The sequence below is a fragment of the Hemiscyllium ocellatum genome, chromosome 3 (assembly GCF_020745735.1).
Source record: "Hemiscyllium ocellatum isolate sHemOce1 chromosome 3, sHemOce1.pat.X.cur, whole genome shotgun sequence".
In the NCBI taxonomy this organism is placed as follows: Eukaryota; Metazoa; Chordata; class Chondrichthyes; order Orectolobiformes; family Hemiscylliidae; genus Hemiscyllium; species Hemiscyllium ocellatum.
In genome coordinates this window covers 14308474-14334417 of record NC_083403.1, presented here as the reverse complement: position 1 = coordinate 14334417, position 25944 = coordinate 14308474, and the positions used below count along the sequence as shown (strand labels likewise).

Genomic DNA, 25944 nt, shown 5'->3' with positions numbered 1-25944 from the left:
ATAAAGAACTCGCTGAGCAACAGGAGACAGAGAGTAGTAGTTGAAGGGAGTTTCTCAATGGAGAAAGGTGACCAGTGGTGTTCCAGAGGGGTCAGTGTTGGGCCACTGTTGTTTGTGATATACATAAATGATCTGGAAGAGGGCAGTGTTGGTATGATCATCAAGTTTGCAGATGACACAAAGATTGGTGGAGTAGCAGAAAGCATAAGGGACTATCAAAGAATACAGGAAGATATAGATAGACTGGGCGGAAAAGTGGCAGATGGATTTCAATCCAGACAAATGTGAGATGATACATGTAGGCAAGACTAATTCTAGAGCGAATTATACAATGAACGGAAGAGCCTTAGGGAAAGTTGATGGGCAGAGAGATCTGGGAGTGCAGGTCAATTGTACCCTGAAGGTTGCTGCACAGCTGGATAGAGTGGTCAAGGAGGCATATGGTATGCTTGCCTTCATTGGATGGGGTATTGAGTATAAGAGCTGAAAAGTCATGTTAAAATTATAAAAGACATTGGTTCAGCCACATTTATGATACTGTGTACAGTTTTGATGACCACATTACCAATAGGTTAGTTTTGTTTTCATTGGAAAAAAATAAGCTTGAGCGGGGAACTGATTGAAGTTTATAAAATCATGAAGGTTATAGACGGGGTGGATAGAGATAAGCTTTTTCCCAGGGTGAACGATTCAATAACGAGAAGTCACGCTTTCAAGGTGAAAAGGGGGATACACGCAGCAAGTACTTCATACAGAGGGTGGTGAGTGCCTGAAACGCGTTGCCGGTAGAGGCATGGTAGATTCATTTAAAACCAGTCTGAACAGATACATGAGTAGGTGGGGAGCAGAGGAATACAGATACTTAGGAATTAGGCGACTGCTTTAGATAGTAGATTTGGATCGGCTCAGGATTGGAGGGGCGAAGGGCCTGTTCCTGGGCTGTAAATTTTCTTTGTTCTTTGTCCTTTCTTCTTCAGTCAAGTCTACCCAATGCATTGGCAATCATGTTTCTCATCCTGCCACATGCACAATTTTTAAAATTGAATGGCTATAACAACAAGCTCTGTCCTTTCAATTTCTCCACAAACTTCAATGGGTTACGTTCAGTGTATATGGTTGACTCAGATACATTACTGGTAACATAAACATTAAAATGTTGCAATGCCAACACCAAGCTCAAAGTCTCTTTCTCAACTGTCTGATTTCTGCTGATGAATGTTCAACTTCCTGGAGAAATACTCAACACCCACATCACTTGTAACGATAGCCACCTTGAATGGCTTTGCACAATTAGGGCTGAAAATGTGTTGCTGGAAAAGCGCAGCAGGTCAGGCAGCAACCAAAGAGCAGGAGAATCGATGTTTCAGGCATGAGCCCTTCAGGAATCCTTTGCATAATTAGGTACAGCTTATAATGGGGCAGTGGTTAATACAGCTTTCAGGCTGTCAAATGCCTGGTGACAGTCTGCTCTCCACTGAAACTTCTTGCCCTTCATTAGCAATTCAGTGAGTGGAGCAGCCACACTGCTAGAATTTGGTATGTATTTTTAATCAAATCCACTCAATGCCAGGAATCATAGTTCGCCATTGCTGCTGGAAAATGGCACAGGCTGATGATACCCAAAAGTTGGTATCACATATTGGTACAAACTATTATGGGTATTAATTGTAGCATAACTCTGGGAGTCCTTATCTAATCGCAATTGCAGGCTTGCATCGCTCACGTCTAGCTTCGTGATGGACAGCCCCTCACACCAGCTTTGCATACAAGTCATCTATACGAGGGATTGGGTATTTATCCAACTGTGAAAAGCTGTCCACTGTTTGTCTGAAATGCCCACAAAAGCAAACTGACCCGCAGGCTTCACAATTGGTACAACCAGAGCTGCTCCTTCCGCAAACAATACTGATTTGATGATTCCTTCACTTTCCAGCTCCTGATTTCTGTCTCTCCCATTGCACGTAACGCAAGTGGCACGGCAAACCTTCCTGAATCGTGGAATTGTTTCTTGGTCAACATGTAACGTGTTCTTGGCTCCTCTCATAGTCCCTAAACCTCCCTGAATAACATCTAGCTATTTAATTAAGACTTCACTCAGGCAGCTATTTTCTAATCAAAAAAATACTGAGCCAATCAAGTTGAATCTTTCTCAAGCAAATTCTCCCCATCAGCTTGAGCCTTTTACTGCAATTAGTAGTTACTGAACCAGTGGTGTTTCATAAAAGACAGGAATGAAGTTGCATCCTTAACCTGTAGCAGTTCCCCAGTATATTTTCTCAACCTGGCTGCGAACTCATGCAAACTTAAAGATTGGACAAAAGTGAATTTGGTTCCACAATCATCAAGACAGTGCGTCCATTAGAACTGGGTGACCATTTAACCAGATTTTTATTTTGATTGATCCTGATTTGGACATTGCTAAGCAATTTAACTATTCCAAACAGCTATAGGATCTGGGTGAGTAGGCCCTTGCAGTTGCTGCTGGTACAGGGATACGATACAACAATAGAGTCCTGAATTGATTAAGAGAACTCACAGGTTGATATTCAGGAGAGTGCACACTCTGGAAAGCCAACTTGGATAGTCTAAAAGAGTGAGCAAAGGAGTGGCAGCTTGAATACTATGTTGGAAAGTGTAAGGTTATGCGCTCTGGTAAGAATAGAGCAGAAGACTATTTTCTAAACAGCAAAATACAAAGGGACTTGGGAGATCTTGTTCAGGATTCTCTTCAGGTTAACAGGCAAGTTCAGTTGGCAGTTAGGAAGGCAAATACAGTCTTAGCATTCGTTTCAAGAGGGCTAGATTACAAGTTGCACTGCTGAGGCTATATTAGGTTTGGTCAGTTTGCATTTGGAACATAGTGAGCAACTTTAGTCCCCATTTCTAAGTAAGGATTTGGTGGCATTTGATGGGGACCAGAGGAGGCTTCCAAGTATGATCTCCAGGATGAAGAGCTTGTCATATCAGGAGTGTTGATGTCTCTGGTTCTGTGGATTTAACCCTTCAAGTCCACACCAACCCTCAGAAGAATATCCCACCCAGAACTACCACTCCTACCCTATCGCTGTAGCCCTGTATTTCCCATGGCCTGCACATCTCTGGATATTATAAGCAATTCAGCAAGGCCAATCCACCTAACCTGCACATCTCCAGACTTGATGGGGTTTAGAAGGATGAGGGGGATTGCATTGAAACTTAAAATACTGAAAGACTTAAATAGAGTGGGTCATGGAAATATTTCCACTTGGAGGAGAGACTTTGATCCAAGGCCAAAATGGAGAACTGAAATGAGGAGGAATTTCTTCAGCTAGTGGGTGGTTAATTTGTGGAACTCATTGCCACAGAGGGCTGCAGAGGCAGTCACTGAGTATACTTAATACAGAGGAGGATATGTTTTTCACTGGTAAGGGTATCAAGAGTTACAGGAAGATGGCAGGAGAACAAGACTGAGAAATGACTGTAGCTCAGTGGTTAGCACTGCTGCCTCACAGCACCAGAGATCTGGGTTCAATTCCAGCCCTGGGCTAATGTGTGTGTGCAGTCTGTACATTCTCCCAGTGTCTGCATGCAATTCCTCCAGGTGCTCTGGTTTCCTCCCACAGTCCAAAGATGTGCAGCTTAGGTGGATTGGCTATGCTAATTTGCTCACAATGTGCAGTGATGTACAGGTTAGATGGATTAGCCATGGGAAATGCAGGGTTACAGGGATAATGTAAGGTGTGAGTCTAGGGTGGGATGTTCCTCAGAGTTGTTGTTGGGCAGAATGGACGGTTTCCACACTGTAGGGATTCTAAACAAATGCCATTGGGGTGGTGTAGTGGCTCAGTGGTTAGCATTGCTACCACACAGCACCAGGGACCCAGGTACGATTGCAGTCTTGAGGGACTGTTTATGTAGAGTTTACAAATTCTCTCAGTGTCTGCGTGGGTTTCCTCTGGATACTAGATTAGCTATGGAAAACGCAGGGTTATAGGGATGGGGAATGCCCTTTGGAGGGTTAGTGTAGACCCAAAGGGCCAAATGGTCTGCTTTCCCGCTGTAGGAATTCTATGATAAACGTATCTGTCATAATCAAATGGAGGTGCAATAGCCCGATTGCTCCTGTGACTTGAGATGGAGGAGGAGACTGAAGAACAGCAAGTCAAAAGGATCATCTCACCAAGCTCTGTGAATTGGAACCACCAAACTGCTATCCCAGCTCTTTCTTCTTCACAATAATCCCAATTCTTTAGGTGTGTGTGTATAGGGGAGTTTTATAAGGGGTTAGTATTCTAACTAGTAGAATAATATGACAAAAGTTGATGATTGCTTACCTGTGTACTGAAGCCTGGTCTGTGTTTTCTGTTATCATAATTTGATAAGACAGACAATAACTTGGGGAATTTTACATACTTTAATAAGTACAAAGAAAACCAAAAGCCAATTAAGACAACCAAAACTAAAGATAGTATTCCACAAATGGTCTCACTAATGTCTTGTACAACTGTAGCAAAACACATTTATTTATTAAAAGGGAATTAAAAGTAGAAGTTATTTGCATTTCTAATCACCTGCTGTAAATGCTTTCTAATTTTTCTGATTTACAGACCAAGACACCCTCCTTATCTCAGTACTGCAATCTCTTGTAACATAGATTTTTCTACACTTTTTTAACACTTTATTTTGGAAATGAAATGAAAGTTTATCGGTTATGGCTGAAAGGCCAGGAAAGTCTTGCAACCTTAAAATCAAGTGCTGCATTGTGTTGAACAATGCAATACAACATAGTCTTTGAAGCAGCAAGAGGGAGAACTCAAGACTGAGCAGCATTGGGAATCTTTTGAGTAAAGAAATTTTGCCTGACAATAGCCCTCTGATTAGTTGAGCTGTGCCGTGTTTAAAAAAACCTGTGAGCACCCACAGCAATGATCAAGATACATCCAAAGTCTGTAATCTCTCCTTCCCTAGTTCTCCAAAATAAACCCAAGAATGTTTCAAAGAAAGAAGTCTGAGACAAAGAATACTCTGATCAACAACAGAACTGAAGAATGACTGCCATTAGCAGCATGAAAAACCTGTAAGATGCACTGCAGAAACAGCATCTTCTGAACCCACAACCGCTTTCATCTTAAACAAGGGCAGCAAATACATGGGAATACAACAACCACCTGCAAGCTCCCCTCCAAGCCTCTCATCATTCTGACTTGTAACTGTACTACATTTCCTTCAATGTCAAAAATCACTGAATTCCCTTTCTAGAGGCATTGTGAATCTACACACAATACACAGACTACAGCAGCTCAAGATGGCAGCTTGAGAACAACAGGAGATAGGCAATAAATGCTGCCAATGATGCCTGAAACCCTCGAGTAATTTTTTTTTTAGAGAAAAAAAATCTTAAAGACAACAACGTGTCAACTTTGCTGAAATCAACAGTTCGAGAATGTAACCTAGCATTGTTGTGGTCTGGACTTTTGATCTTCAGCATTTTGTTTACCTTGTGCCATCTTTTCTAATCCATAGTAGATGATTAAACTTTTGCCAGTCTTAATCATGATAGTGTGAGAGATGTATTTGGGATTGCAAAAGGGTATATTTTAAATTGAATAGTTGTAAATTATAAATCCTCTGTTTCACTGCTTTTGTTAGAGACTAGTGTGTTACAATATTTTTTTTTTGGTTGCTGATATAAACTGGTCTGAATTGCTTTTGGCTTGAGCACCAATCAGTCAGGTAAATCTGTCATTTTGGTGTGCTCTTTGGGATTGTATAAATTTTGTGATGGCAATTGGACAGTGGGGCATGATTAATACCAGTCTCCCAGTTAAGTTGTGACACTTTCTATTGAAATAATATGCTGCTTTTATTTCTACATTCCACCTAGATAACATCCCTAAGGCATACTATGCCAAACAGAATGCAGTTCCTCTACTTCCATATTCTGGTGTGTCCAGTGCCTTCATTCTACCATCTGCAGCTGCACCATCCTCTGAAATTCTCTTGCTAAATCAGCTCCACAACTTTGCACTTTATTTAAAACTACTTTGCTATTAATTATCAATGCTCCTGTAGTTTATCCAAAGGAGCCCATTCAGTCTGTCCCACAATCAGTTACAAAATGGTGGCAAGATTAGGGAAAACTGCTTCAGTAATACATCAAAAAGGTCATGTTGTAAACTGGGGCCACAAGAGAAGGACAGCTGAGAAAGATTTGAAGGGAAATAGGTGCAACAGTATGCAATGCTAAACTAGATGCAAAACAGAACTAAATTATACAACAGTAAGCGAAGCTTATGGGCAAGGTCTTGTTGAGGAACAAGATATTTAATGTATAAACATATAGCTGTTATAAGTGAACCAACTTTTGCAACTCAAATGTCCGAGACGTCTATAATGGAAGTCATGCTTGATCTGCACGGGAAAGTTATTTCTTTCCGTAAATGATAGCCACTGTTGATAATTCTTTCAGTAACTCAGCAAGTCCATCAGACAAATTTCTGAGCAATTGCCAAAACTTTGGAATAATCACCTTCCAACCGACGCAGGCTAGTGGGGATTGGTACTTTGATACGTGTCCCTGTTGGGTTCCCATTATCTTCAATGAGCACCACGTTGTTGGAGTCAAATCTAGGTGTCATCCTTGGACCAGGCATCCGATGACCTACAATCAATGCCTTCTTCTTCTGCCCTTTGATTGCCAATAATATTTTGTCTCCGACTTTGCCAATTCCATTTTTGGTATACACATGGATGCATTTGGGTGGTCTATGGTAAGGGGTGTTGCCAAGAGAACTGTTGTCCACTACCCGTACTCTGGTCATTTTCTGTATGGCTGTACAGGCTGCTGAAGTACTGAAATATGGAAAGAGAATGAAGGGTATTTTTAAAATGTCAGGAAAGGCAGATACCAATGTCAGTTTTGAAGTCTCAAAGCTTTCTTACATTTTTAGATAGGATTCAATCAATCTTCAATGTCTCATTTAATAAATACAAGAGATTAGAAAAATGTGAAGAATACATGTGCAAGTGGCAAAACTGTTCCAATATAGATGAGTTTGATGTGTGCTTTTTGGTGGGCAGGAATATGCACATTGCAAAATAAGCTTTGAAATGAGGGAGAGAAGCAAACAGATCTTGAGGATATTCATTCATAAATCACACAGTGTAGCAACAACAAGACCAATAAAAAATGAAGCTTGATTTCTGATTTCAGAATTGAAAGGTGAAAGATTATATTCAACTTGTATGGACCCTTAATTAGGTTGTATTTGAGGTAAAGTTAATGGTTCTGATTTCCATATTATAAAAATGAGATAGAAGCACTGGTAATGGCAAAAAATGAATTACGTAGATATGGCATCATCCATCAGGAAACACTGAACAGACTGGAGCTCTTTTGTCGAGAAAAAGAAACAGCTGAAAGGTCACCAAATTGAGGTTCTTACAATTATGAAGTAGTACAAGGGGATGAATAAAATGTTTCCACCTGTGCACAAGACCCAAAATATATGTCAGAAATAGAATCAGAGCACCAATGAATCCAATAAAGGATTTCAGGCAAAATGCTTTAGTCAAAAATTGGTTACAATGTGGGACGTTTCTCATGGTTGAGGAAAGTGCAGAACAAAGGAAAATTGAATTGAATGCAATGCTGACATGGATAGATCAGGTAAGGCAGTATTATGTTTATGTCTTACTACTGTAAATTCCATGTGATTCATTCACGTGCTAAAATGAGGCGCTGCCTGTCTGCTCCATTACACATGAAAGATTCTTTAATCAACAGTCGATTAAAAGGCCGATTGCATCATTGGTGTTTGTGCAATCTGGTGTACATAAATAACAGTCATGTTTGTATATATAACATCAGTAACTGCTTTCAAGAAATTCACTGCATCTAAATTATCTTGTGATGTTGCAGAAAAAAAGTGATAAGCGCTTTAGGAATGCGAGACTTTCTTTCAATACAGGTTTGAAAGAAGCTGGCCTTTTTAAGCAGCAACAATAACCCTTTGGAGGCTGGCTGGAATCCCAGGATCGATGCACAAAACGTGTGCGCAGTACCTGAACATTTGGTTCATTATTTCTGTTGCACGAGTAAATGGTACGATGGTTTTCCTGTAGAGAGCCATGACGAACCTAAAGACAAGAACATTGAGATTTACACTGAGGCACAGAGATTGCACTGATACGACATATTGTTCATACAAATCTTTCAGATTGGCTAATTAAAATCCTTTCAGTACTTTACACCCAATTATTTCATTTATAAATACTGTCAATTATTTATTGGCTTCCACTTTAACTGTTTCAAAAACTTTATCTTTATGCTAAAACAAAGTTGCATACATCCCACCAACTACAGCAAATCACGTAGCTCATATGCAGTCAATTATGTCAAAATTGGCCCAACATGCATCCGGTTATCTGAACTTCATGCTTGATTGCAAATTAATACTTTCTTTTTCAAAGGAACTTTCCCTGGTTAGAACCTGAATGTTTGGAAGAAATGTTTCTTCTGACCACACAACAAAGTCCAAATCTCTTCTGCTGTTTCCTTCTTCACAGCTGTGGGATCTTTGCTAAACCACACCCTTACCTTGTTGGTAATATGTTTCTGATGACAGAGCAGGCAGCGCCTCAATTCCTTGCGTCTCCTGCCAGACATCGGAAGCTGACCTACACAAATCTATGCTTTAAAATCTGTAAGCCCTAACTCCTGCTATATTAGGAAGGGGGGAAAAATGGCTCAATAGTATCAACAGGTGCTTTGACTAGATTTGGCAATGTGTTTTATCTTGTCTTAACTTATATCCAAGCACATAAATGAGTGTCCCTGGTGTTTCTTCTACAGTTTATAGCATTGAATCAGATAGATGGTCATAAATGAACGATTGTATCTGCAACCTTTGTGATTCAGTTGCACAGAAAGCATTGCAGTTACCAGACAAATGGTTCAACAGTACCATCGGCAAGGCACACCACATCAGACATGTGTTCTTTAATTCCACATGAGTGAACATCCAATTTACCACTGTTTTTAAATTCATTCATGGGATGTGGACATCACTGGCTTTACAGCATTCACTGCACATCCTTAGTTGCCCTCGAGAAGGTGATGGCGATGGCGAGCTGCCTTTTTAAATGCAAAACACTATTATACAGGGGGTTTCAGGATTTTAACCAAGTGATTGAAGGAAAGGCAATCCATTTCCAAGATAAAATTGTGTACGGCTTGAAGGGAAACTCATTGGTGTTAGCATCTATCTTTTGACCTTGCCCTTCCAGATGACAGACGTTCACTTAAAAAAATAAAGATTTTGTCAAAGATATATAGTTCTAGTAGGATAGAATTTTTAAAAAATTACTAAAAGACAAAGAGGGAAAAATTACAGTTCAAGAGTAAAGTAGCCAAAAGTATGAAAACAGATTAGTTCTTTTAAATGCTTAAAATAATAAATTTTAAATGAGTTTGGGGAATTAGCAATAGAGTATAAAGAGATGACAGATGAATTGAATATCAGTCATCAATACAGAGAATTCACATAGCAGCCCGGAAATAACTGCATACCATGAATTTTCTGAAAGGGAAGGAAAAAAAATCAAGAAAATTACTGGGTGACCACTTCACAGAACACCTATGTAGCACAGAAAAACAATGAAGGACCCAGAGGAGTATGAAAAGTGCCAGGTGAAACTCAGGAATACAATTAGGAAAGCAAGAGGAGAAAATGCTGGTGGGGAAGATTAAGGAGATCCCAAGGTATTCCACAAGTATATCAAGGGGAAGAGAACAACTCACGAACTTGATTGAGTTTTTCTGAAGTAGTAACAAAGAGGATTGATGAGGACAAAACGGTGGACACGATCTATACGGACTTCAGTAAGGCGTTTGACAAAGTTTTAGATTAGACTTAGATTAGATTAGACTTACAGTGTGGAAACAGGCCCTTCGGCCCAACAAGTCCACACCGACCCGCCGAAGCGAAACCCACCCATACCCCTACATTTACGTCTTACCTAACACTACGGGCAATTTAGCATGGCCAATTCACCTGACCCGCACATCTTTGGACTGTGGGAGGAAACCGGAGCACCCGGAGGAAACCCACGCTGACACGGGGAGAACGTGCAAACTCCACACAGTCAGTCGCCTGAGTCAGGAACTGAACCCGGGTCTCAGGCGCTGTGAGGCAGCAGTGCTAACCACTGTGCCACCGTGCCGCCCACCAAAGTTCTCCAAGGGAGAGTGGTTAGCAAAGTTAGATCTTATGGAATACAGAGAAAATTAGCCATTTGGATTAAGAACAGAGGGTGGTTGTGGTGGGCTGTTTTTCAGATTGGAGGCCTGTGACCAGTGGAGTGCCTCAAGGATCAGTGTTGGGTCCACTCCTTTTCGTCATTTATATAAATGATTTGGATGTGAACATAGGAGGTATAGTGAGTAAGTTTGCAGATGACACCAAAATTGGAGGTGTAGTGGACAGTGAAGAAGGTTACCTCAGATTACAACAGGATCTTGATCAAATGGGCCAATGGGCTGAAAAGTGGCAGATGAAGTTTAATTTAGATAATTGCGGAGTGTTGCATTTTGGGAAAGCAAATCTTAGCAGGACTTATACACTTAATGCTAAGGTCCTAGGGAGTGTTGCTGAACAAAGAGACCTTGGGGGTTCATAGCACTTTGAAAGTAGAGTCGCAAGTAGATAGGATAGTGAAGTCGTCGTATGGTATGTTCTCCTTTATTGGTCAGAGTATTGAGTAAAGGAGTTGGGAGCTCATGTTGTGCCTGTACAGGACATTGGTTAGGCCACTTTTGGAATAGAGCATGCACTTCTGGTCTCCATCCAATCGGACAGATGTTGCCAAACTTGAAAGGATTCAGAAATGATTTTCAAAGATGTTGCCAGGGTTGGAAGATTTGAGATATAAGGAGAGGTTGAATAGGCCTAATGGGGAACAAGGAGCTATCTGTACAGAGGACGATGTCAGTGTTAATGAGTACTTCATGTCTCTCTAAATCTGATGCAGGAGAATGTAAAAAGATAGACTGTGATGTTCCCAAGTTGATTGATCTAACAGAAGAGGTGGATTGGTGGGTTTAGAAGTGGACCCATTCAGGTGAGTTGTATCCTAGGCTATTGTGGGAAACAAAGGAGGAAATTATAGAGGCATTTAAATTTTTAAGTCATCTCTAGCTCAAGGGGTGTTTCCAGAGATGTGGCTCATCTGGCTCCACTTTACAAGGAGGATAGTGAAATAGACCAGGGAACTAAAGACTAGAGAGAGTAACATTGGTGATAGGGAAATTATTGGAAAATACAGTAAAGGAATAAATTAATCTTCATTTCCAAGAGCAAGGTCTGATCAGGGATAGCATGATTTTGTCAAAGGGAGGTCATGCCTAACAAATCTAGTGGAATTTTGGGGTGACTAAATGTTTGGATAAGAGTAGACATTTTATGAAGCTTATTGAGATTTGCGCAAGGCTTTTGACAAGGTCCCATGGGAAACTGATAAAGGAGGTAAATACTCATGGGACACACAGCAATCTTGGATCCAAGATTGGCCGAATGACAGGAAACAGAGGGTGGTGGTGGAAGGTTGTGGGAGCGGCTACACTCTATTGTGCAGTGACTTACCATAGGCATCAGTGCTGGGTCGCCTATTGCTTGTAGTATTTATAAATGATATGGATGATTGCATGGAGAGGGATGATAAGTAAATTTGTGGAGGACAAAAAGTTTGGCTCGAGGCTTGAAACTTTGGAGGAAGGTGTTAGGTGACAGGAGAGTATCAATAGATTGGTCAGATGGGCAGATCGGTGGCAGATGGAATTTAATCCTGATAATTGTGATATGAAGTACTTTGGAAGAAGGCACAAGATTAAGGGAGCCCTCAGTGAATGATAAGACACTAAGAAGCTCAGAGGAATTTTGGAGTACTTGTACCTGAAGATGACTGGAAAGGTTAATAGGTAGTTAAGGCATTAAGGACACTTGCCTTTATCAGTTTTGGCAGAAATTATAAGAGCAGAGATCGTGTTGGAATTGTACAGAACTTTGGCTAGGCCAAATCTGGAGTATTGTATGCAGTTCTGATCACCACACTATAGGAAATGATATGATTGCATTGGAGAGGTTGCAAAAGATATTCAACAGAATGAACATGGGATGGAGCATTTCAGCTATGAACAGAGGCTGGATAAGTGCGGAGGTTTTCTTTGGAACAGAAAAGATTGAGACGGACCTGATTCAGGGATGAGGTAGCAGCCATTCCCCTTCATTTAAAAGTTAATAACAAATGGGTATAAGTCTGAAGTGAAAGGCAGGGTTTGCAGGGGATTTGAGAAAGAGGTTTTTGCTGAAAGGATGTTGATGTCTGAAAAGCACTGCCTGGGAGAGTAGCTGAGGTGGGAAATCTCACAACCTTTAAAAATACTTAGAAGAACACTTGAAGTTTCATTACATTCAAAGCTATGAGCTTCATGCAGAAAAGTGACATCAGCGTAGACAGTAATACGTTCTTGGTGGACTTGATGAGATGGTGGCCCTTTTCTGAAGTATGAATCTTTGATTTGAGAACGAATTTGTTCATGCCTTGATTTATCCCATTCTGGTCCTCTTGCCTGGTGGGCGATAGTGAAGCTCTGGAGGTTTTCAGATAATGATTACCAAACAAAATTCCAACAAAAAGCATCTTATTAAGACAAAACAAAGGCTAAGATTTGCATTTTAGACTTCAGGGTGAGATGTTGTTGGGAATGGGGGCAGAGAGAATCTGGGGTTTGAGGGAGGTGGTGGTTGAGAGGATGACCTGATTGAGGTTTAAAAAAAATGAAGAGTATAAGTCACATTTCACTTGATAGGGTTACTCCAGCTAAATAATTCAGAGAGAAGCAGAGGTCACCAGTTAAGCTGTGCGAGGTCAGAACTAGATTAGATGTCAGGAAGTGGTTAACCAGTTAATAAGAGAAATTTCCACCATATTTATAAATGACTTGGGTGAGGAGGTTGAGGGGTGGGTTAGTAAATTTGCTGATGTCACAAAGGTTAGAGGTGTCATCGATAGTATAGAGGGCTACTGCAGCTGCAGCGCGACATAGACAGGATGCAGAGCTGGGCTGAGAAATGGCAGATGGAGTTCAACGGATAGATGCGAAGTGATGCATTTTGGAAGGTCGAACTCGAATGCTGAATATAGGATTAAAGACAGGATTATTGGCAGAGTGGAGGAACAGAGGGATCTGGGTGTGCGAGTACATAGATCCCTCAAAGTTGCCACCTAAGTGGATAGGGTTGTTAAGAAAGCATATGTTAAGAAAGAGCCGCGAGGTTTTGCTGCAAGTCCCTGGTGAGACCACACTTGGAATATTGTATCCAATTCTGGTCACCCTACTATAGGAAACATACAGTGGCTTTGGAGAGGTTGCAAAGAAGGTTTACCAGGATGCTGGCTGGACTGGAGGGTTTGCCTTATGAAGAAAAGATGAATAAGGTCGGACTTTTCTCTCTGGAGAAAAGGAGGAAGAGAGGAGACCTGATTGAGGCATACAAATAATGAGGGGAATAGATAGAGTCAATGGCCAGAGACTTTTCCCCAGGACAGGATTGACTGGTACTAGAAGTCATAGTTTGAAGATATTACCAGGAAGGTATAAAGGAGACATCAGAGGTAGGTTCTTTACAGAGTTATGAATGCATGGAATGCATTGCCAGCTGAGGTGGTGGAAGCGAAGTCATTGGAAACATTTACGTGACTGTTGGACATGCACATGGATAGCAGTGAGTTGAGGGGTGCATAGGTTAAGTTACGATATTTTATATTAGGATTAAGTCGCGGCACAACATCATGAGCCAAAGGGCCTGTTCTGTGCTGTACTTTTCTAAGTTCTAACTTATCTGTGGATGATGGACAAGCTTTGGGTTGTCCAAATGTGATTCATTTACCACAGAATTCCCAGCCTCTGGCTTCTTGTAGTTTTTAATTGGTTGGTCCAGTTACTTTTCTGACCGATGCGACTTCCTCTGAATGTAGATGTTCAGGTTTCAGCAGTTTGAATGCTGTTGAATGTCAAATGGATGTGGTTACATTAATTCCTTTGTTTAAATCACCACTGTCTGGCATTTCTGTGGCTCAAATGTGGCGTGCTACTCACCAGCCCAACCTTGAAAGTTCTTGCTGCATATCTGCAAGGACTGCTTTATTGTCTTTGTTATGTAATCATTATCTGAATCATAAAACAGGATCCCATTTGTTGCTATGCAGTTGTTATCTTACCTGTGATCTTTATATCAGGTTTTTAATTAATTTTGCTGACTAGCTGTGGGCAAGGATACCAACACTTGACGTTTGGAGAAGACTGGGAGTTTTGCAGGAAATGCACTGGCCAAATGAATTCTCATTAGGGAGGCAATCATGTTGCGATAATGTAATTGGACAAGTAATGCAGAGATGTCAGCTCATGCTGTGGGGACATAGGTACATATGATGAAATTTGAAGTCAATTAATAAGTCTCTAAGTCAAAAACTAGTCTAATGCAGACCACATAACCAACGTTGTAAAACCACTTGGTATATTCTTGTCCTTTAGCAAAGAAAATCTGTTATCTTCACTTGGTCAGGTTTACAGATGACTCCAGACCCATAGCAATGCAATTGACTCTTAAAATGCCCTCTGAAATAAGCGCTATAAAGTCTAATAAAATGAATGAAATTGGATGAACAACTCTGCAATAACCAAGCCAACAGAAATGATCACAGAAAACACCACCCTGTGCATTCTTGAATATCTGGTGGCTTGAACCAGAATTGGAGAGTTATCAGACAAACTAGTCAATGCAACAGCCTGACATTGTATTTAGTATGATTCTATGAGTAACACAGTCATGCCAAATACAACAACCCATGGCACCAATAGATCACCAAAAGTACAGGCACAGTGGTAAAGGGTTGGAAGGCAGTTGTCTTATCCTCAGTACATATGGACTCTGTATCACATGAAGGTTCATAGTATCAGATCAAACAAAGGTAAGAAAACCTCTTGCTGATTACCACTTCCTAAGCCCTCAGTTCTCTTGCATGTTGAACACCACTTGGAGGAAGCAGAGGCTAGCAAAGACACAGAATGTAGCCTGGTTGGAGAAACAACAATATCCATCAGTAAGAGTGTTTTGGTAGCCACTACTGACCGAGCTGGCAGAGTCCAATAACACATAGACTCAAAGTGGTGCGGGAACCCAACAAGAGGGAAAAATCTACTTGACCTCACCATCATCGATTGATCTGCATTGTGGAGATATCCAGAACAGCATCAGTAAGTGTGACTACCACAGATCTTGTGGAGTCAAAACCCTGCCTTCACAATGAAGGTACTCTCCATTGCGTAGCATGGAACTATCACTGTGCTAAATGAGAGAGATTTTGAACAAATCTAAACTCAAGACAGGGCATCCATGAGATGCTGTGGGCCATCAGTGGCAACGATATTTGATTACAATCTGTAACTCACAGCCCAGTATATTTCCCACTACCATTAAAACGGGATCAACCTTGGTTCAATGAAGAATCAGAAGAATACTTAAGGAACAGCATGAGGCAAACAGAAAAGATCTGGTGAAGCTACCAAACAGCATAAACAGGGTATAAGATGCACGACTAAGCAATTCCACAGACAATCATTGCTCAGACTTAAGCATTACAGTCCTAACATATCAGCTATGATTAATGGTGGACAACTGATCAACAATTAAACTAGAGAAGACTCCACAAATATCCTTATCTTCAATATTATGGGTGCCCAGTAAATCAGTGCTGAAGATGAGACTGAAGCATTGGGAACAATCTACAGCCTGAAGTGTTAAATGGGTGATCAATCTCTGCCTTCAGGCAGAAGTCCCTAGCATCACAGCCAAGTCAGGCCACTCCATGTGATATCAAGAAATGGCAGAAGACTCCGGAGTTTGCAAAGGTTTTTTGCCCTGACAAGATCCAGGCAATAATATTAAGGCCCTGTGTTCCAGCCACAACACTAGTATTGACAAGGCAACGTAGAATATTGCCTGGATATATTTAAGCACAAAAAAGCTTGAAATACTCAGCATAGCAGATAGCCTTTATGGAGAACAACAAAAGAAATGTTTCACGATTATGATTGCTCATCTAATAAAGGTTCATCAACACATGGAAATGTTCATAAAATATTGGCTCTCTGATCCTCCTTGTCTTTCCTTCCTTCTATAAATCTAAATGCTTTCAAATTCAGACTGCACCTCACACAGCCATACCTTAAAATTTAAAATAGCTTTTGATCTGTGGAGGTTGCACCCAAGTTTCAGCAAATAAGAGGATAATTTCACCATTCCAGTGGACAAAATGAATTCTGTTTGATCCTGTTCTCATAGATGCACATGCACCTTCCTTCAAATGTTCTACCGGTTACAATTCAAGAGGAAGAAATCAGGTTTGTATTTTCTTTCCTCAATGGACACTAATTCTGGAATTATAGTTCAATAAGTGTCAATGTCCCTCATGTATGTCTTCACCTGCGAGTAAACTTAGGTAGAGTTTCAGCAGGCTGTTCAGCCAAATCCACCCTTCCTCTCACTTTCCAAAAAGTGCCAATCACCCTATTCAAAAGATTGTTCCATCCAGTCTTCAATCATCTGAGATTACTCTATTAATCAATAAGATTTAGTGTATTTTCCACCTCAGATCAACAATCCAACACATCACCATATATCGGGAAGGATGGTGTCATCAATAGTGGTATCAAGCAGCAGCAGCTCAATGATGCCCAGTTTGGATTCCGTCAGGGCCATTTAGCTCCTGAACTCATTGCAGTCTTGGTTCAAACACGGACAAAAGAACTGAATTCCAGAGGTGAGGTGAGAGTGACCTCACCGCTGGGATATCAAGGCTGCATTTGACCAAGTGTGCATCAAGAAGGCCTATCAAAACCTGAATCAATGGGTATCGGGGGACAAACTCTCCAGTGGTTGGAGTCAAACCTGGCTAATAGGAAGATGGTCGTGGCTCCTGGAGGTCAGTCATCTCAGCTCCAGAACACTTTTGTTGCAGTTCCTCAGGATAGCATCCAATGCCCAACCATCTTCAACTACTTCATCAATGATCTGCCCACCATCATAATGTCAGAAGTGGAGATGTTCGTCAACAAGTGCACAATGCTCAGCACTATTCATGTCTCCTCATACACTAAAGTAGTCCATGTTCAAAGACAACAATATCCAGTTTTGGGCTAATAAGTGGCAAGTAGCATTCACGCTACACAAATGCAGAACTGTGACCATCACAATAAGAGACAATCAAACCACTGCCCCCTAACATCCAAGGGTGTTGCCATCACGGAATCCCCCTGCTATCAACATCATGAGGTTATTACTGACCAGAAAATCAACTGGGCTCACCACAGAGTGGCTACAAGAGCAGGTCAGAGGCTAGGAATACTGCGACAAGATCTAGACAGTTTGGGAGAGTGGCCTAGGAAATGGCTGATGAAGTCCAATGTGATCAAATGCGAGGTCTTGCACTTTGGAAAAAAGAATACAAGCATGGACTACTTTCTAAACGGTGATTCATAAAGCTAAAGTACTAAGGGATCTGGGAGTGCTAGTCGAGGATTCTCTAAAGGTAAACATGCAGGTTGAATCAGTGATTAAGAAAGCGAATGCAATGTTGTCATTTATCTCAAGAGGGTTGGAATATAAAAGCAGTGATGTGCTACTGAGACTTTATAAAGCTCTGGTTAGGCCCCATTTGGAGTACTGGGTCCAGTTTTGGGCCCCACACCTCAGGAGGGACATACTGGCACTGGAGCATGTCCAGCGGAGATTCACACGGATGATCCCTGGAATGGTAGGTCTAACACACGAGGAATGGCTGAGGACCCTGGGGTTGTACTCATTGGAGTTTAGAAGGTTAAGGGGAGATCTAATAGAAACTTACAAGATAATACATGGCTTGGAAAGTGTGGACGCTAAGAAATTGTTTCCGTTAGGCAGGGAGGCTAGAACCCATGGGCAGAGCCTTAAAATTAGAGGGGGTCAATTCAGAACAGAAATGCGGAGACATTTCTTCAGCCAGTGAGTGGTGGGCCTGTGGAATTCATTGCTGCGGAGTGCAGTGGAAGCCAGGAGGCTAAATGTCTTCAAGGCAGAGATTGATAAATTCTTGATGTCACAAGGAATTAAGGGCTACGGGGAGAATGCGGGCAAGTGAAGTCGAAATGCTCATCAGCCATGATTAAATGGCGGAGTGGACTCGATGGGCTGAACGGCCTTACTTCCACTCCTATGCCTAATGGTCTAAGTCATAGAAAAAGCTTGTCCACTATTTACAAGACACAAGCCAGTAGCCTAGTGGAATACCCCCCACTTGCCTGGATGAGTGCAGTCCAACAGCACTCAAAAGGTTTGACACCCCCAACCTTACCCGCTGCTGGAATGTCGATATCTCCAACCTTACCCGCTGCTGGAATAAATCGATATCTCCAACCTTACCCGCTGCTGGAATAAATCGATATCTCCAACCTTACCCGCTGCTGGAATAAATCGATATCTCCAACCTTACCCGCTGCTGGAATAAATCGATATCTCCAACCTTACCCGCTGCTGGAATAAATCGATATCTCCAACCTTACCCGCTGCTGGAATAAATCGATATCTCCAACCTTACCCGCTGCTGGAATAAATCGATATCTCCAACCTTACCCGCTGCTGGAATGTCGATATCTCCAACCTTACCCGCTGCTGGAATAAATCAATATCTCCAACCTTACCCGCTGCTGGAATAAATCGATATCTCCAACCTTACCCGCTGCTGGAATAAATCAATATCTCCAACCTTACCCGCTGCTGGAATAAATCAATATCTCCAACCTTACCCGCTGCTGGAATAAATCAATATCTCCAACCTTACCCGCTGCTGGAATAGGTCAATACCCCTCAACCTAAACTACTCGCTGCAGATTAACACTATTACCAGAGAGATGAGTAACGGCACCAGTCCTCACGTTGTCCTATTGCTGGCACCAGTCAAAGCCACCATCACCTCCCAGCCGCCCCCATTCCGAACCTGCAGCTGGCACCAGCCATTGCCCCAACCCCACCGGGCACACACAGGAAACCTATAGAAATGGAGGGAGTAGGCCTCGAGGCGCGGGCCAGAGGTAGGACAGACCCGAGGCGCAGTGAAGCGACACCGAAGCCGGTCGCTGTGCGTGTGTGTGAGAGAGACTCGCTGCGGGTTAACACTGTTACCAGAGAGGCGAGGACCGGCACCGCCCGAATCGATGGCCAGCCGCGGCCCAGCTCCAGGGGCTCGGGGAGCGGCGCGTGAGGAGACCGCGCGGCGGTTGGTTTCAAACTGTCCCGTCAGCTTCAGGAACAAACGGCAGCGAACTGGAAGTTTTATCTGTTCTCACACGGGCGCGGGACCCGAAATGGGGGGGGGGGGGGGGGGGAGCCAAAACGATAAATGTTTTTAAAAAAAAGCTCAATTCGCAGACGGGGAAAGAAGAAAAAACGTTACGCCCTGGGGAAAGAGGTCGAGAAACGGGCGTGGCCTGTGGCCGGGACGTTAAACAGGGCGTGGCCTGCGGCCGGGACGTTAAACAGGGCGTGGCCTGTGGCCGGGACGTTTAAAATAGGGCGTGGCCTGACGCGACTTGGATTAAAATCGCCCCGTTACGTCATCACGTCGAATCTGCTCTTTTCACCGGCAGCCGCAGGTCTCCAAAGCGTACGGCGTTTATCCCGCCCTCCCTCTTTGACGCTATCACGTAATAGTTTCAGCACCGTCATCGCGTAAGGGGTGGGGCTTCTTCAGTGGCTGTCCGCCCCTCTTCCAGCCGGTGCTGCGGTCCCTCTGACGGCTCCCTTCCCCCCTCGACGAGAAGCGGGAGGGGGCAACGTTTATTTACCGGCAGCGTCGAAATCGTGAGCCGAGACTGCGTTTTATTTTGCGGGCGAGGAGTGAAAATATTTAAATTTTAATTCTGAGCGACCTCTCATGGATCCGGGGATTTAGGAGCGAGGGTGGAGGTTGTCGGTTGCTAAGGGCTGGGCTCGCTGCTGTAAGGTGGTGCAGGTAAGGAATGGGCCTCTCCCTTCCCCACTCCCACCCCCATCCTGGCTTATGGTTATCCTGCCTTGGGGCGGGGGACAAGAGGGCGGCAAAAAAAAATCTCGGGCTCCAATTGAGCGCAAGGTGAAGCGAGTTAAACGCCACAAAGCCACTCTGACGGCGCAGCGATGTTTTATGCCTTTAATTTGTGCGGCGGTATGGGGATAGTCGCTTTATTCTGCTGTCGTTCTAAGGTGTTGGCGGGGGGGGGGGGTTTGCGGAATATGAGCAGCTGCCTCGGATGCTTGCTGTGCTTTTCCAGCACCACTCTGATCTTTTTTAAAAACTGCTGATTTTTTTTGTTGATGCGGTCACCCACCCCCCCCCCCCAACGTTTTGAACAATGAAAACCCCGTTTTAAAATGTTTGCAATTGCAGTTAACGTTTCCGTTCAAAACGTTGGTCGTTTTATTTTTTTTATATATTTAATGGGTTTTTTAAAGCAGTATAATTGATCTCAGCACGTTGTCACCTCAGGTTTCTTTCATGTCTTACACTCGTTTCTGCTACCTCGATTAAAAGGGCACTGCTAATCGTTTCACAGTGATTGATTTGTCGATTTTTAAAGGGTGTTTTGAGGGTGAGCGTATTTTGCCTGAATGCTGGTGAGGAGTGAATTATAAGTGCTTGTTAAGGTTTTTTGTTCCTCGGAGGCTCTGCGCGTCCGGGGTACTGGTCTTCCCTTTGGACGCGGTGCATTCAAATCCTCGTAAAATGTACAGAGCGCCATTTCGATTATTCGAGATGTGTGACACCGTGGTTCAGCTAAACACTAATTTGCACGCATCGTTTTTAGCATCTTATTCGATGCAGTGATTTGTAGTCCATCGTCTCTTTTGAAATAATGGATGTTCTAATCAACAGAACTCTATTAGCCGAATGCTTGCTGTGCGGATTCATCTCGATCGAGGGTTGCTCTTTATCGTTGGGTGTAGATTAGGTGGCAGTGGGTTTGAAACAGTGGAAATTCAAATTAGGAACGAAAGTGTACAATGACAGGCTGACTATAACCTGAGAGGGAGTACCGGTAGGAGGAAAGGTTCTTTGAAGCACCCCACGTTGAACTTTGGTTTTAAACACTTTTTTTTTGCTGTTCTCTGCTTGGATTATTTCAATTATTTGCTGTTCTATTTGCATGTTGTTCTCATTCAAGCAGTTTTCTCAGGCTAATGTAATGAATGAGTCCAAAGTCCATATAAATCTTAGCATGAATAGTAAACTTCTAAGTGTTTTCAAAAGTACCTTTTTTAAGATGTCTTTATCAACCATTGCCATGATAGCTAGAGGAAAGTGAGACTAGATGAATGGAATATGTAAATGTATTTCTTACAAGCGTGCCAACAAGAGATGTGCCGCTGCCCTCCCCCCTGCCATTATCGTCTTCAGCAACTGAACCAACAGCTTCACTGATCTCTTTCCACTGCTCCCCACTCCATCATCTCCTCCCTTTAGTTGTCTGGCTATTCAAGTACACCCCTACATCCCACCCCTCCCAACCTCCATGACCCCTGATCTCTCTCCCCATTCTTGAAACCTACCCCTATCTCAAACACCCCTCAATTTGGCAAGCTGTGGCCAGGAAATTGAGCCCAAAACTGATCTCATCTTGAGAGATGCTGAGTATAATTTTCCACTGAAGCATACCAGAAAGAGAAAGATAAGGAGGTCAGTGGTGAGTGGTCATCACTTTTTAGAATTATCACAATGAGAAAGATTAGCTGACAACTTTTTTATTGAAGTATACTCACATGGACTGATTTGCGAAATGTAAAAGGCACAAATCAGCATTTATTTGAGGGAAGAGTGAGTAAACATTTGAACAAAGGGAGATGCCAATTTTTTGCAAGGAATTAGGATTGTTGTGGTGTCAACCTGGTGCTGATATGATAGGTTATGTTACTACTTTCTATTCTGTAAATCTCAATAGTTTATGGTTCAATCCTAATGTCACAATAATGGAAACAGCAATCGGGAAAAATCATCTCCTGTGATGTTACATAGTTCTCATTCTGAAGTAGCAGAACAGTCCTTTGAGGAGTTTTCAATTTGGATGCAGACTTTGTACAGAATGTACAAAAGCTTTGTTATGCGGGTTTAATTTATTTAAATAATGGTATCAATGTTTAACACTCCTTTTTCTAGAATTTAGCTTTAACATGTTGCTTAATGATTAAGAACACCTATTCAAAGCTGCCTTCTCTCATGTGAAGAATTTTTAAAAATATAATTTTAGCTTAAAATTTGAGTTTTAAGTTTTCTTTTAAAAGTCTGTGCTAAAATATATTTGTATGTTTTAATGATGGAAAGGTATGCGATGGAGTTTACCTGGTAGTTGGTTGAGATTGCAATAAGATTGTGACTCATTGGCAGATTGGGTAATCCAATACAATATAGAGTTTTATAAAATCATGAGGTGCTTAGATAAGGTAAATAACAATACATTTTCCAGATGGTTGAGGGGAGTTCAAAGCAAAGGGGCATGGTTTTTAAGATTGATATTTAAAAAGGACCTGAGGGACAAATTTTTTGCATCTAGTGGTTTGTGTGTGGAATGAATTGACAAAGGAAGTGGTTGATGCAACTACAGTTACAGCATTTAAAAACCATTTGGACAGGTATGTAGATAAGAAATATTTAAAGGGATATGGGCCAAACACAGGCAAGTGGGGCTGGTTTAATTTGGGGAACTTGGTCGGTCCAGACTTTATAACTGCATATAGTCAGAAATGAATTGCAATGGTGTTTTAATCTACCAACTTCTAGCACCTAGGGAAACTGCAGCATCCAGATTTTAGGTCAGGGTTTTCTAAAAGATGGGTTGTGACTCCACTGGGAGCCAATGAGTCTGACTCTGAGACTGCAACGTCTGTGTGGAAATGGGATTGGTTTCTGGGTATTAAAAAACCCTCTAAATGCTTGTGGTGTTTTGGTGGGTATGGCCTAACGGATTGCTCTCTGAGCACCCATTAATGCTGCAAAAAAATGAATGTGAAAAGATGTATTCATTTTCTTGGGAAACCTTACCTTTTCATCAAACCCTAAACCCATATTAAATTCTCTCATTCTTGCTGATCAAGAACTAAAACCTCACTTGCTAAACATCTCTCATGGCACACTCCATCCCAATTCAAACACTGGGGTCATATACATTTTAGAGGGAATAAATTGTGGTCAAACTGGGGTAAAAGGTTTGGGAAATATTGTTCTAAATATCAAAAGGAAATGGCAAGTCTGGATCACTGTTAGGTAGGCAAAAGTGAGGACTGCAGATGCTGGAAACCAGAGGTTAGATCAGAGTGATGCTGGAAAAGCGCAGCAGGTCAGGCTGCATCCTGATGAAGAGCTTTTGCTCAAAACGTTGATTTTTTTTCCTCTTCGGATGCTGCCTGACCTGCTGTGCTTTTCCAGCATCACTCTGATCTAAACTCTGGATCACTGTTAGTGTCTGCTCCTCATCCCAAGGGGAGCAGGAGGCATGTCAGTAGCTACCAATGCTGCTATTATCCACCTAAAATTTCTCTCTTTCTGGTTGTTATAGCAAACACTGATTTCTGATTTTTTTTTCCTTGGGGCCGCTGTCAAGCAAGTTACTCATTAAAGCATAGGTGAAAAAGAATAGGGTATGAAGTGATTTTCAAATGGGCACTAAATGTATAAAATCCTATTTAAATTATGTTTAATATCTTCCTTTGTGTGGAAATAAATTGCATTTGTTGGGGAGGATGGGACTTGTGTATTTTACTAGAGCTGATGTAAGAATATGATGGAACATGTGATCTTTATATACTTTGTGAGTAGCAGCTTTGAGCAATTGGGATGCAATTAGCAAAATAATTATGTAGATTTTCCATTACATTGTGAACAAGAGAACAGATACTTGTACTGACCAAAGGGGAGCAGTTATTATTTCCAAGACCAGATTCATGCATTGGCCTTTCCTGCTGCATATTTTCTGTGATTGTTAAGATGCATATGAAAGAAATGTAACTGACAAGTGCCTTGGATGTTGCTTTTAATGGTGATTTGTTGATGGTTCCTACTTTCAATGCAACTGCGCACAGCCTTTGCTACTATATCGCTAGTAGATTGTATCGAAAAATGTGGGCTCCCTTGATTGCCGATGGGAAACAGTAGCCTGTTGAGCTTATTCTGCCATTGAGATGCGGCAGATCTGCCACAAACTTCACGAGCCCTTTTTTTTAGAAGCATGTTGCATAACTGCAAATTTATGTAATAAAGCATTTTCAATAATTTTTTTACCATTTGGATGTGGTATAGTTAATCAGTTGTTCACAGTTAAATGTGGAATTTGTTTTTGTGCTGCATGATTCCACAGATATCACAAGAATGATTTGGCTTTTGAATGGCATTGCTGGAAGAGTTTTGGCCTGGGCACTTTGTAAACTACTTAATTTCTTCAAAGTGCTATATAATTGAGGCACAGATATGGTTCACCGTACAAAAAGCACCAGCATCTTTTTCTCTTCCTACACAGTGCTAGAATTTCAACCTCCAACTTCTGGTATGGATTTGAAGCTGCAGTCTTTTAACTGAAGTAACTGTGCGACAAGCTGAGCTGCATTGACACTATTGTTCAATCTAAGGGGTCTGAAACTGCAGCAGATGATTGATTCTGACAATGCTGCCAGTACCAGCTCACTGCTGTTCCTTGTGTGGATTTGCTTACTATTCAGACTGAAGCTTCCTTTTTTGATGCACTGAAAGTGAACGAATGCATTGTATCCATTGTAATTTTTCATTGGCCTGCTGTCTGGACTGTATTAGTGTAATACTTTGTTCTTTTTTTTAAATAATTGATATAGGGAATAAGTACTTTTTGTGCTCTTGCATTTAGTATTGTACTGTACGTACTGAGTACGATGTTAAGGAGTATTGTTCAGTGGAAATTGCACTGCCCACTAAACCAGTGTTTGAAAACTGCAAATGACCTGTGGAATAACTGTCCCCTTTGAATTTCACTAGTTACATTGGTCATTGGTGTCCTCTTACTATCTTTATAGCTGCACTAATTTTAATATGTCCACTTTTCTGAGGCTCAGTTGGCTGGATAGCTGGCTTGCAATGCTGAGTGCTGCCAACAGTGAGGTTTAATTGTCTCACTGGCTGAGGTCAGCATGGAGGTCCCACCTTCTCAACCTCTTCCCTTGCCTCATGTATGATGACCCTCCGGTTGAACTCAACAGCAGTCATCTGAGTGTGATTATGGTGAATTGCCTTTAACTGTTCATTCACCGAGTCTTCAAACATAATAAATTGCCTCATCAATTCTGTGTATTTTGCTTTTAAAGTTAGTCTTGAGTTGGATAAGGGTATAGTCCAACAGGTTTATTTGGAAGTACTAGTTTTCACAATGCTGCTCATTCAGTTACCTGACGAAGGAGCAGCACTCTGAAAGTTAGTATTTCCAAATAAACCTGTTGGACTATAACCTGGTGTGTGACTTGCTTGTTTGTTGATAATTCCAAGCAGACCAGGAGTGTTGTTTCCATTCCTCACTTTGTGCAATCTGGTGAGGAATACAAGTCATTGAATTGGTGTTTAAGAGTTTGCTGTGTGCTAATTCACTGCCATGTTCCTTGCATTATCACAGTGACTATGCTTCAAAAAAATGCTGTATCCATTATAAAGAGCTTTAGGAAACCTTGTGATTTGTGAAAGGTGTTTCATTAAATTGCTCTCAAGATATTTTTATTTCACAGTCTATATTTCTATGGTTTAGATCGTAGGTAAGTTAATCTCCAAACACCCTCTTGTATCTCTCAGGAGCGACATACCCCCCTCGACCTCTTTTCAATTCTGGGG

At 41.8% G+C, this 25944-nt stretch overlaps 2 protein-coding genes across 3 annotated transcripts in view; one reads left to right on the top strand and one right to left on the bottom strand.

Annotated features, from left to right (window-relative positions):
* Window positions 1-4379: 4379 nt before the first annotated feature.
* Window positions 4380-19580, bottom strand: mrpl14 (mitochondrial ribosomal protein L14). The gene is made up of 3 exons (XM_060855780.1): window positions 19257-19580; window positions 8044-8118; window positions 4380-6831 (listed from the first exon to the last, which is right to left on the bottom strand). The coding sequence occupies exons 2-3, from the start codon at window positions 8109-8111 to the stop codon at window positions 6465-6467; spliced, it is 435 nt and encodes a 144-aa protein (XP_060711763.1). The 5' UTR covers window positions 8112-8118; window positions 19257-19580; the 3' UTR covers window positions 4380-6464.
* Window positions 19581-19843: 263 nt separating this feature from the next.
* Window positions 19844-25944, top strand: part of LOC132830770 (CSC1-like protein 2) — a 196038-nt gene continuing 189937 nt past the window's right edge. For both annotated transcript variants that reach the window (XM_060848621.1, XM_060848613.1), the window contains exon 1: window positions 19844-20085. The gene's annotated coding sequence lies outside the window, so the exon portion shown is untranslated. The remainder of the gene's footprint in view (window positions 20086-25944) is intronic.

Coding starts and splice junctions, on each gene's coding strand:
- mrpl14 (XM_060855780.1), bottom strand. CDS start 8,111: ATGGCTCTCTACAGGAAAACCATCGTACCATTTACTCGTGCAACAGAA. Junction 6,832..8,043: donor ATAATGAACCAAATGTTCAG/GTACTGCGCACA, acceptor TCCATATTTCAG/TACTTCAGCAGCCTGTACAG.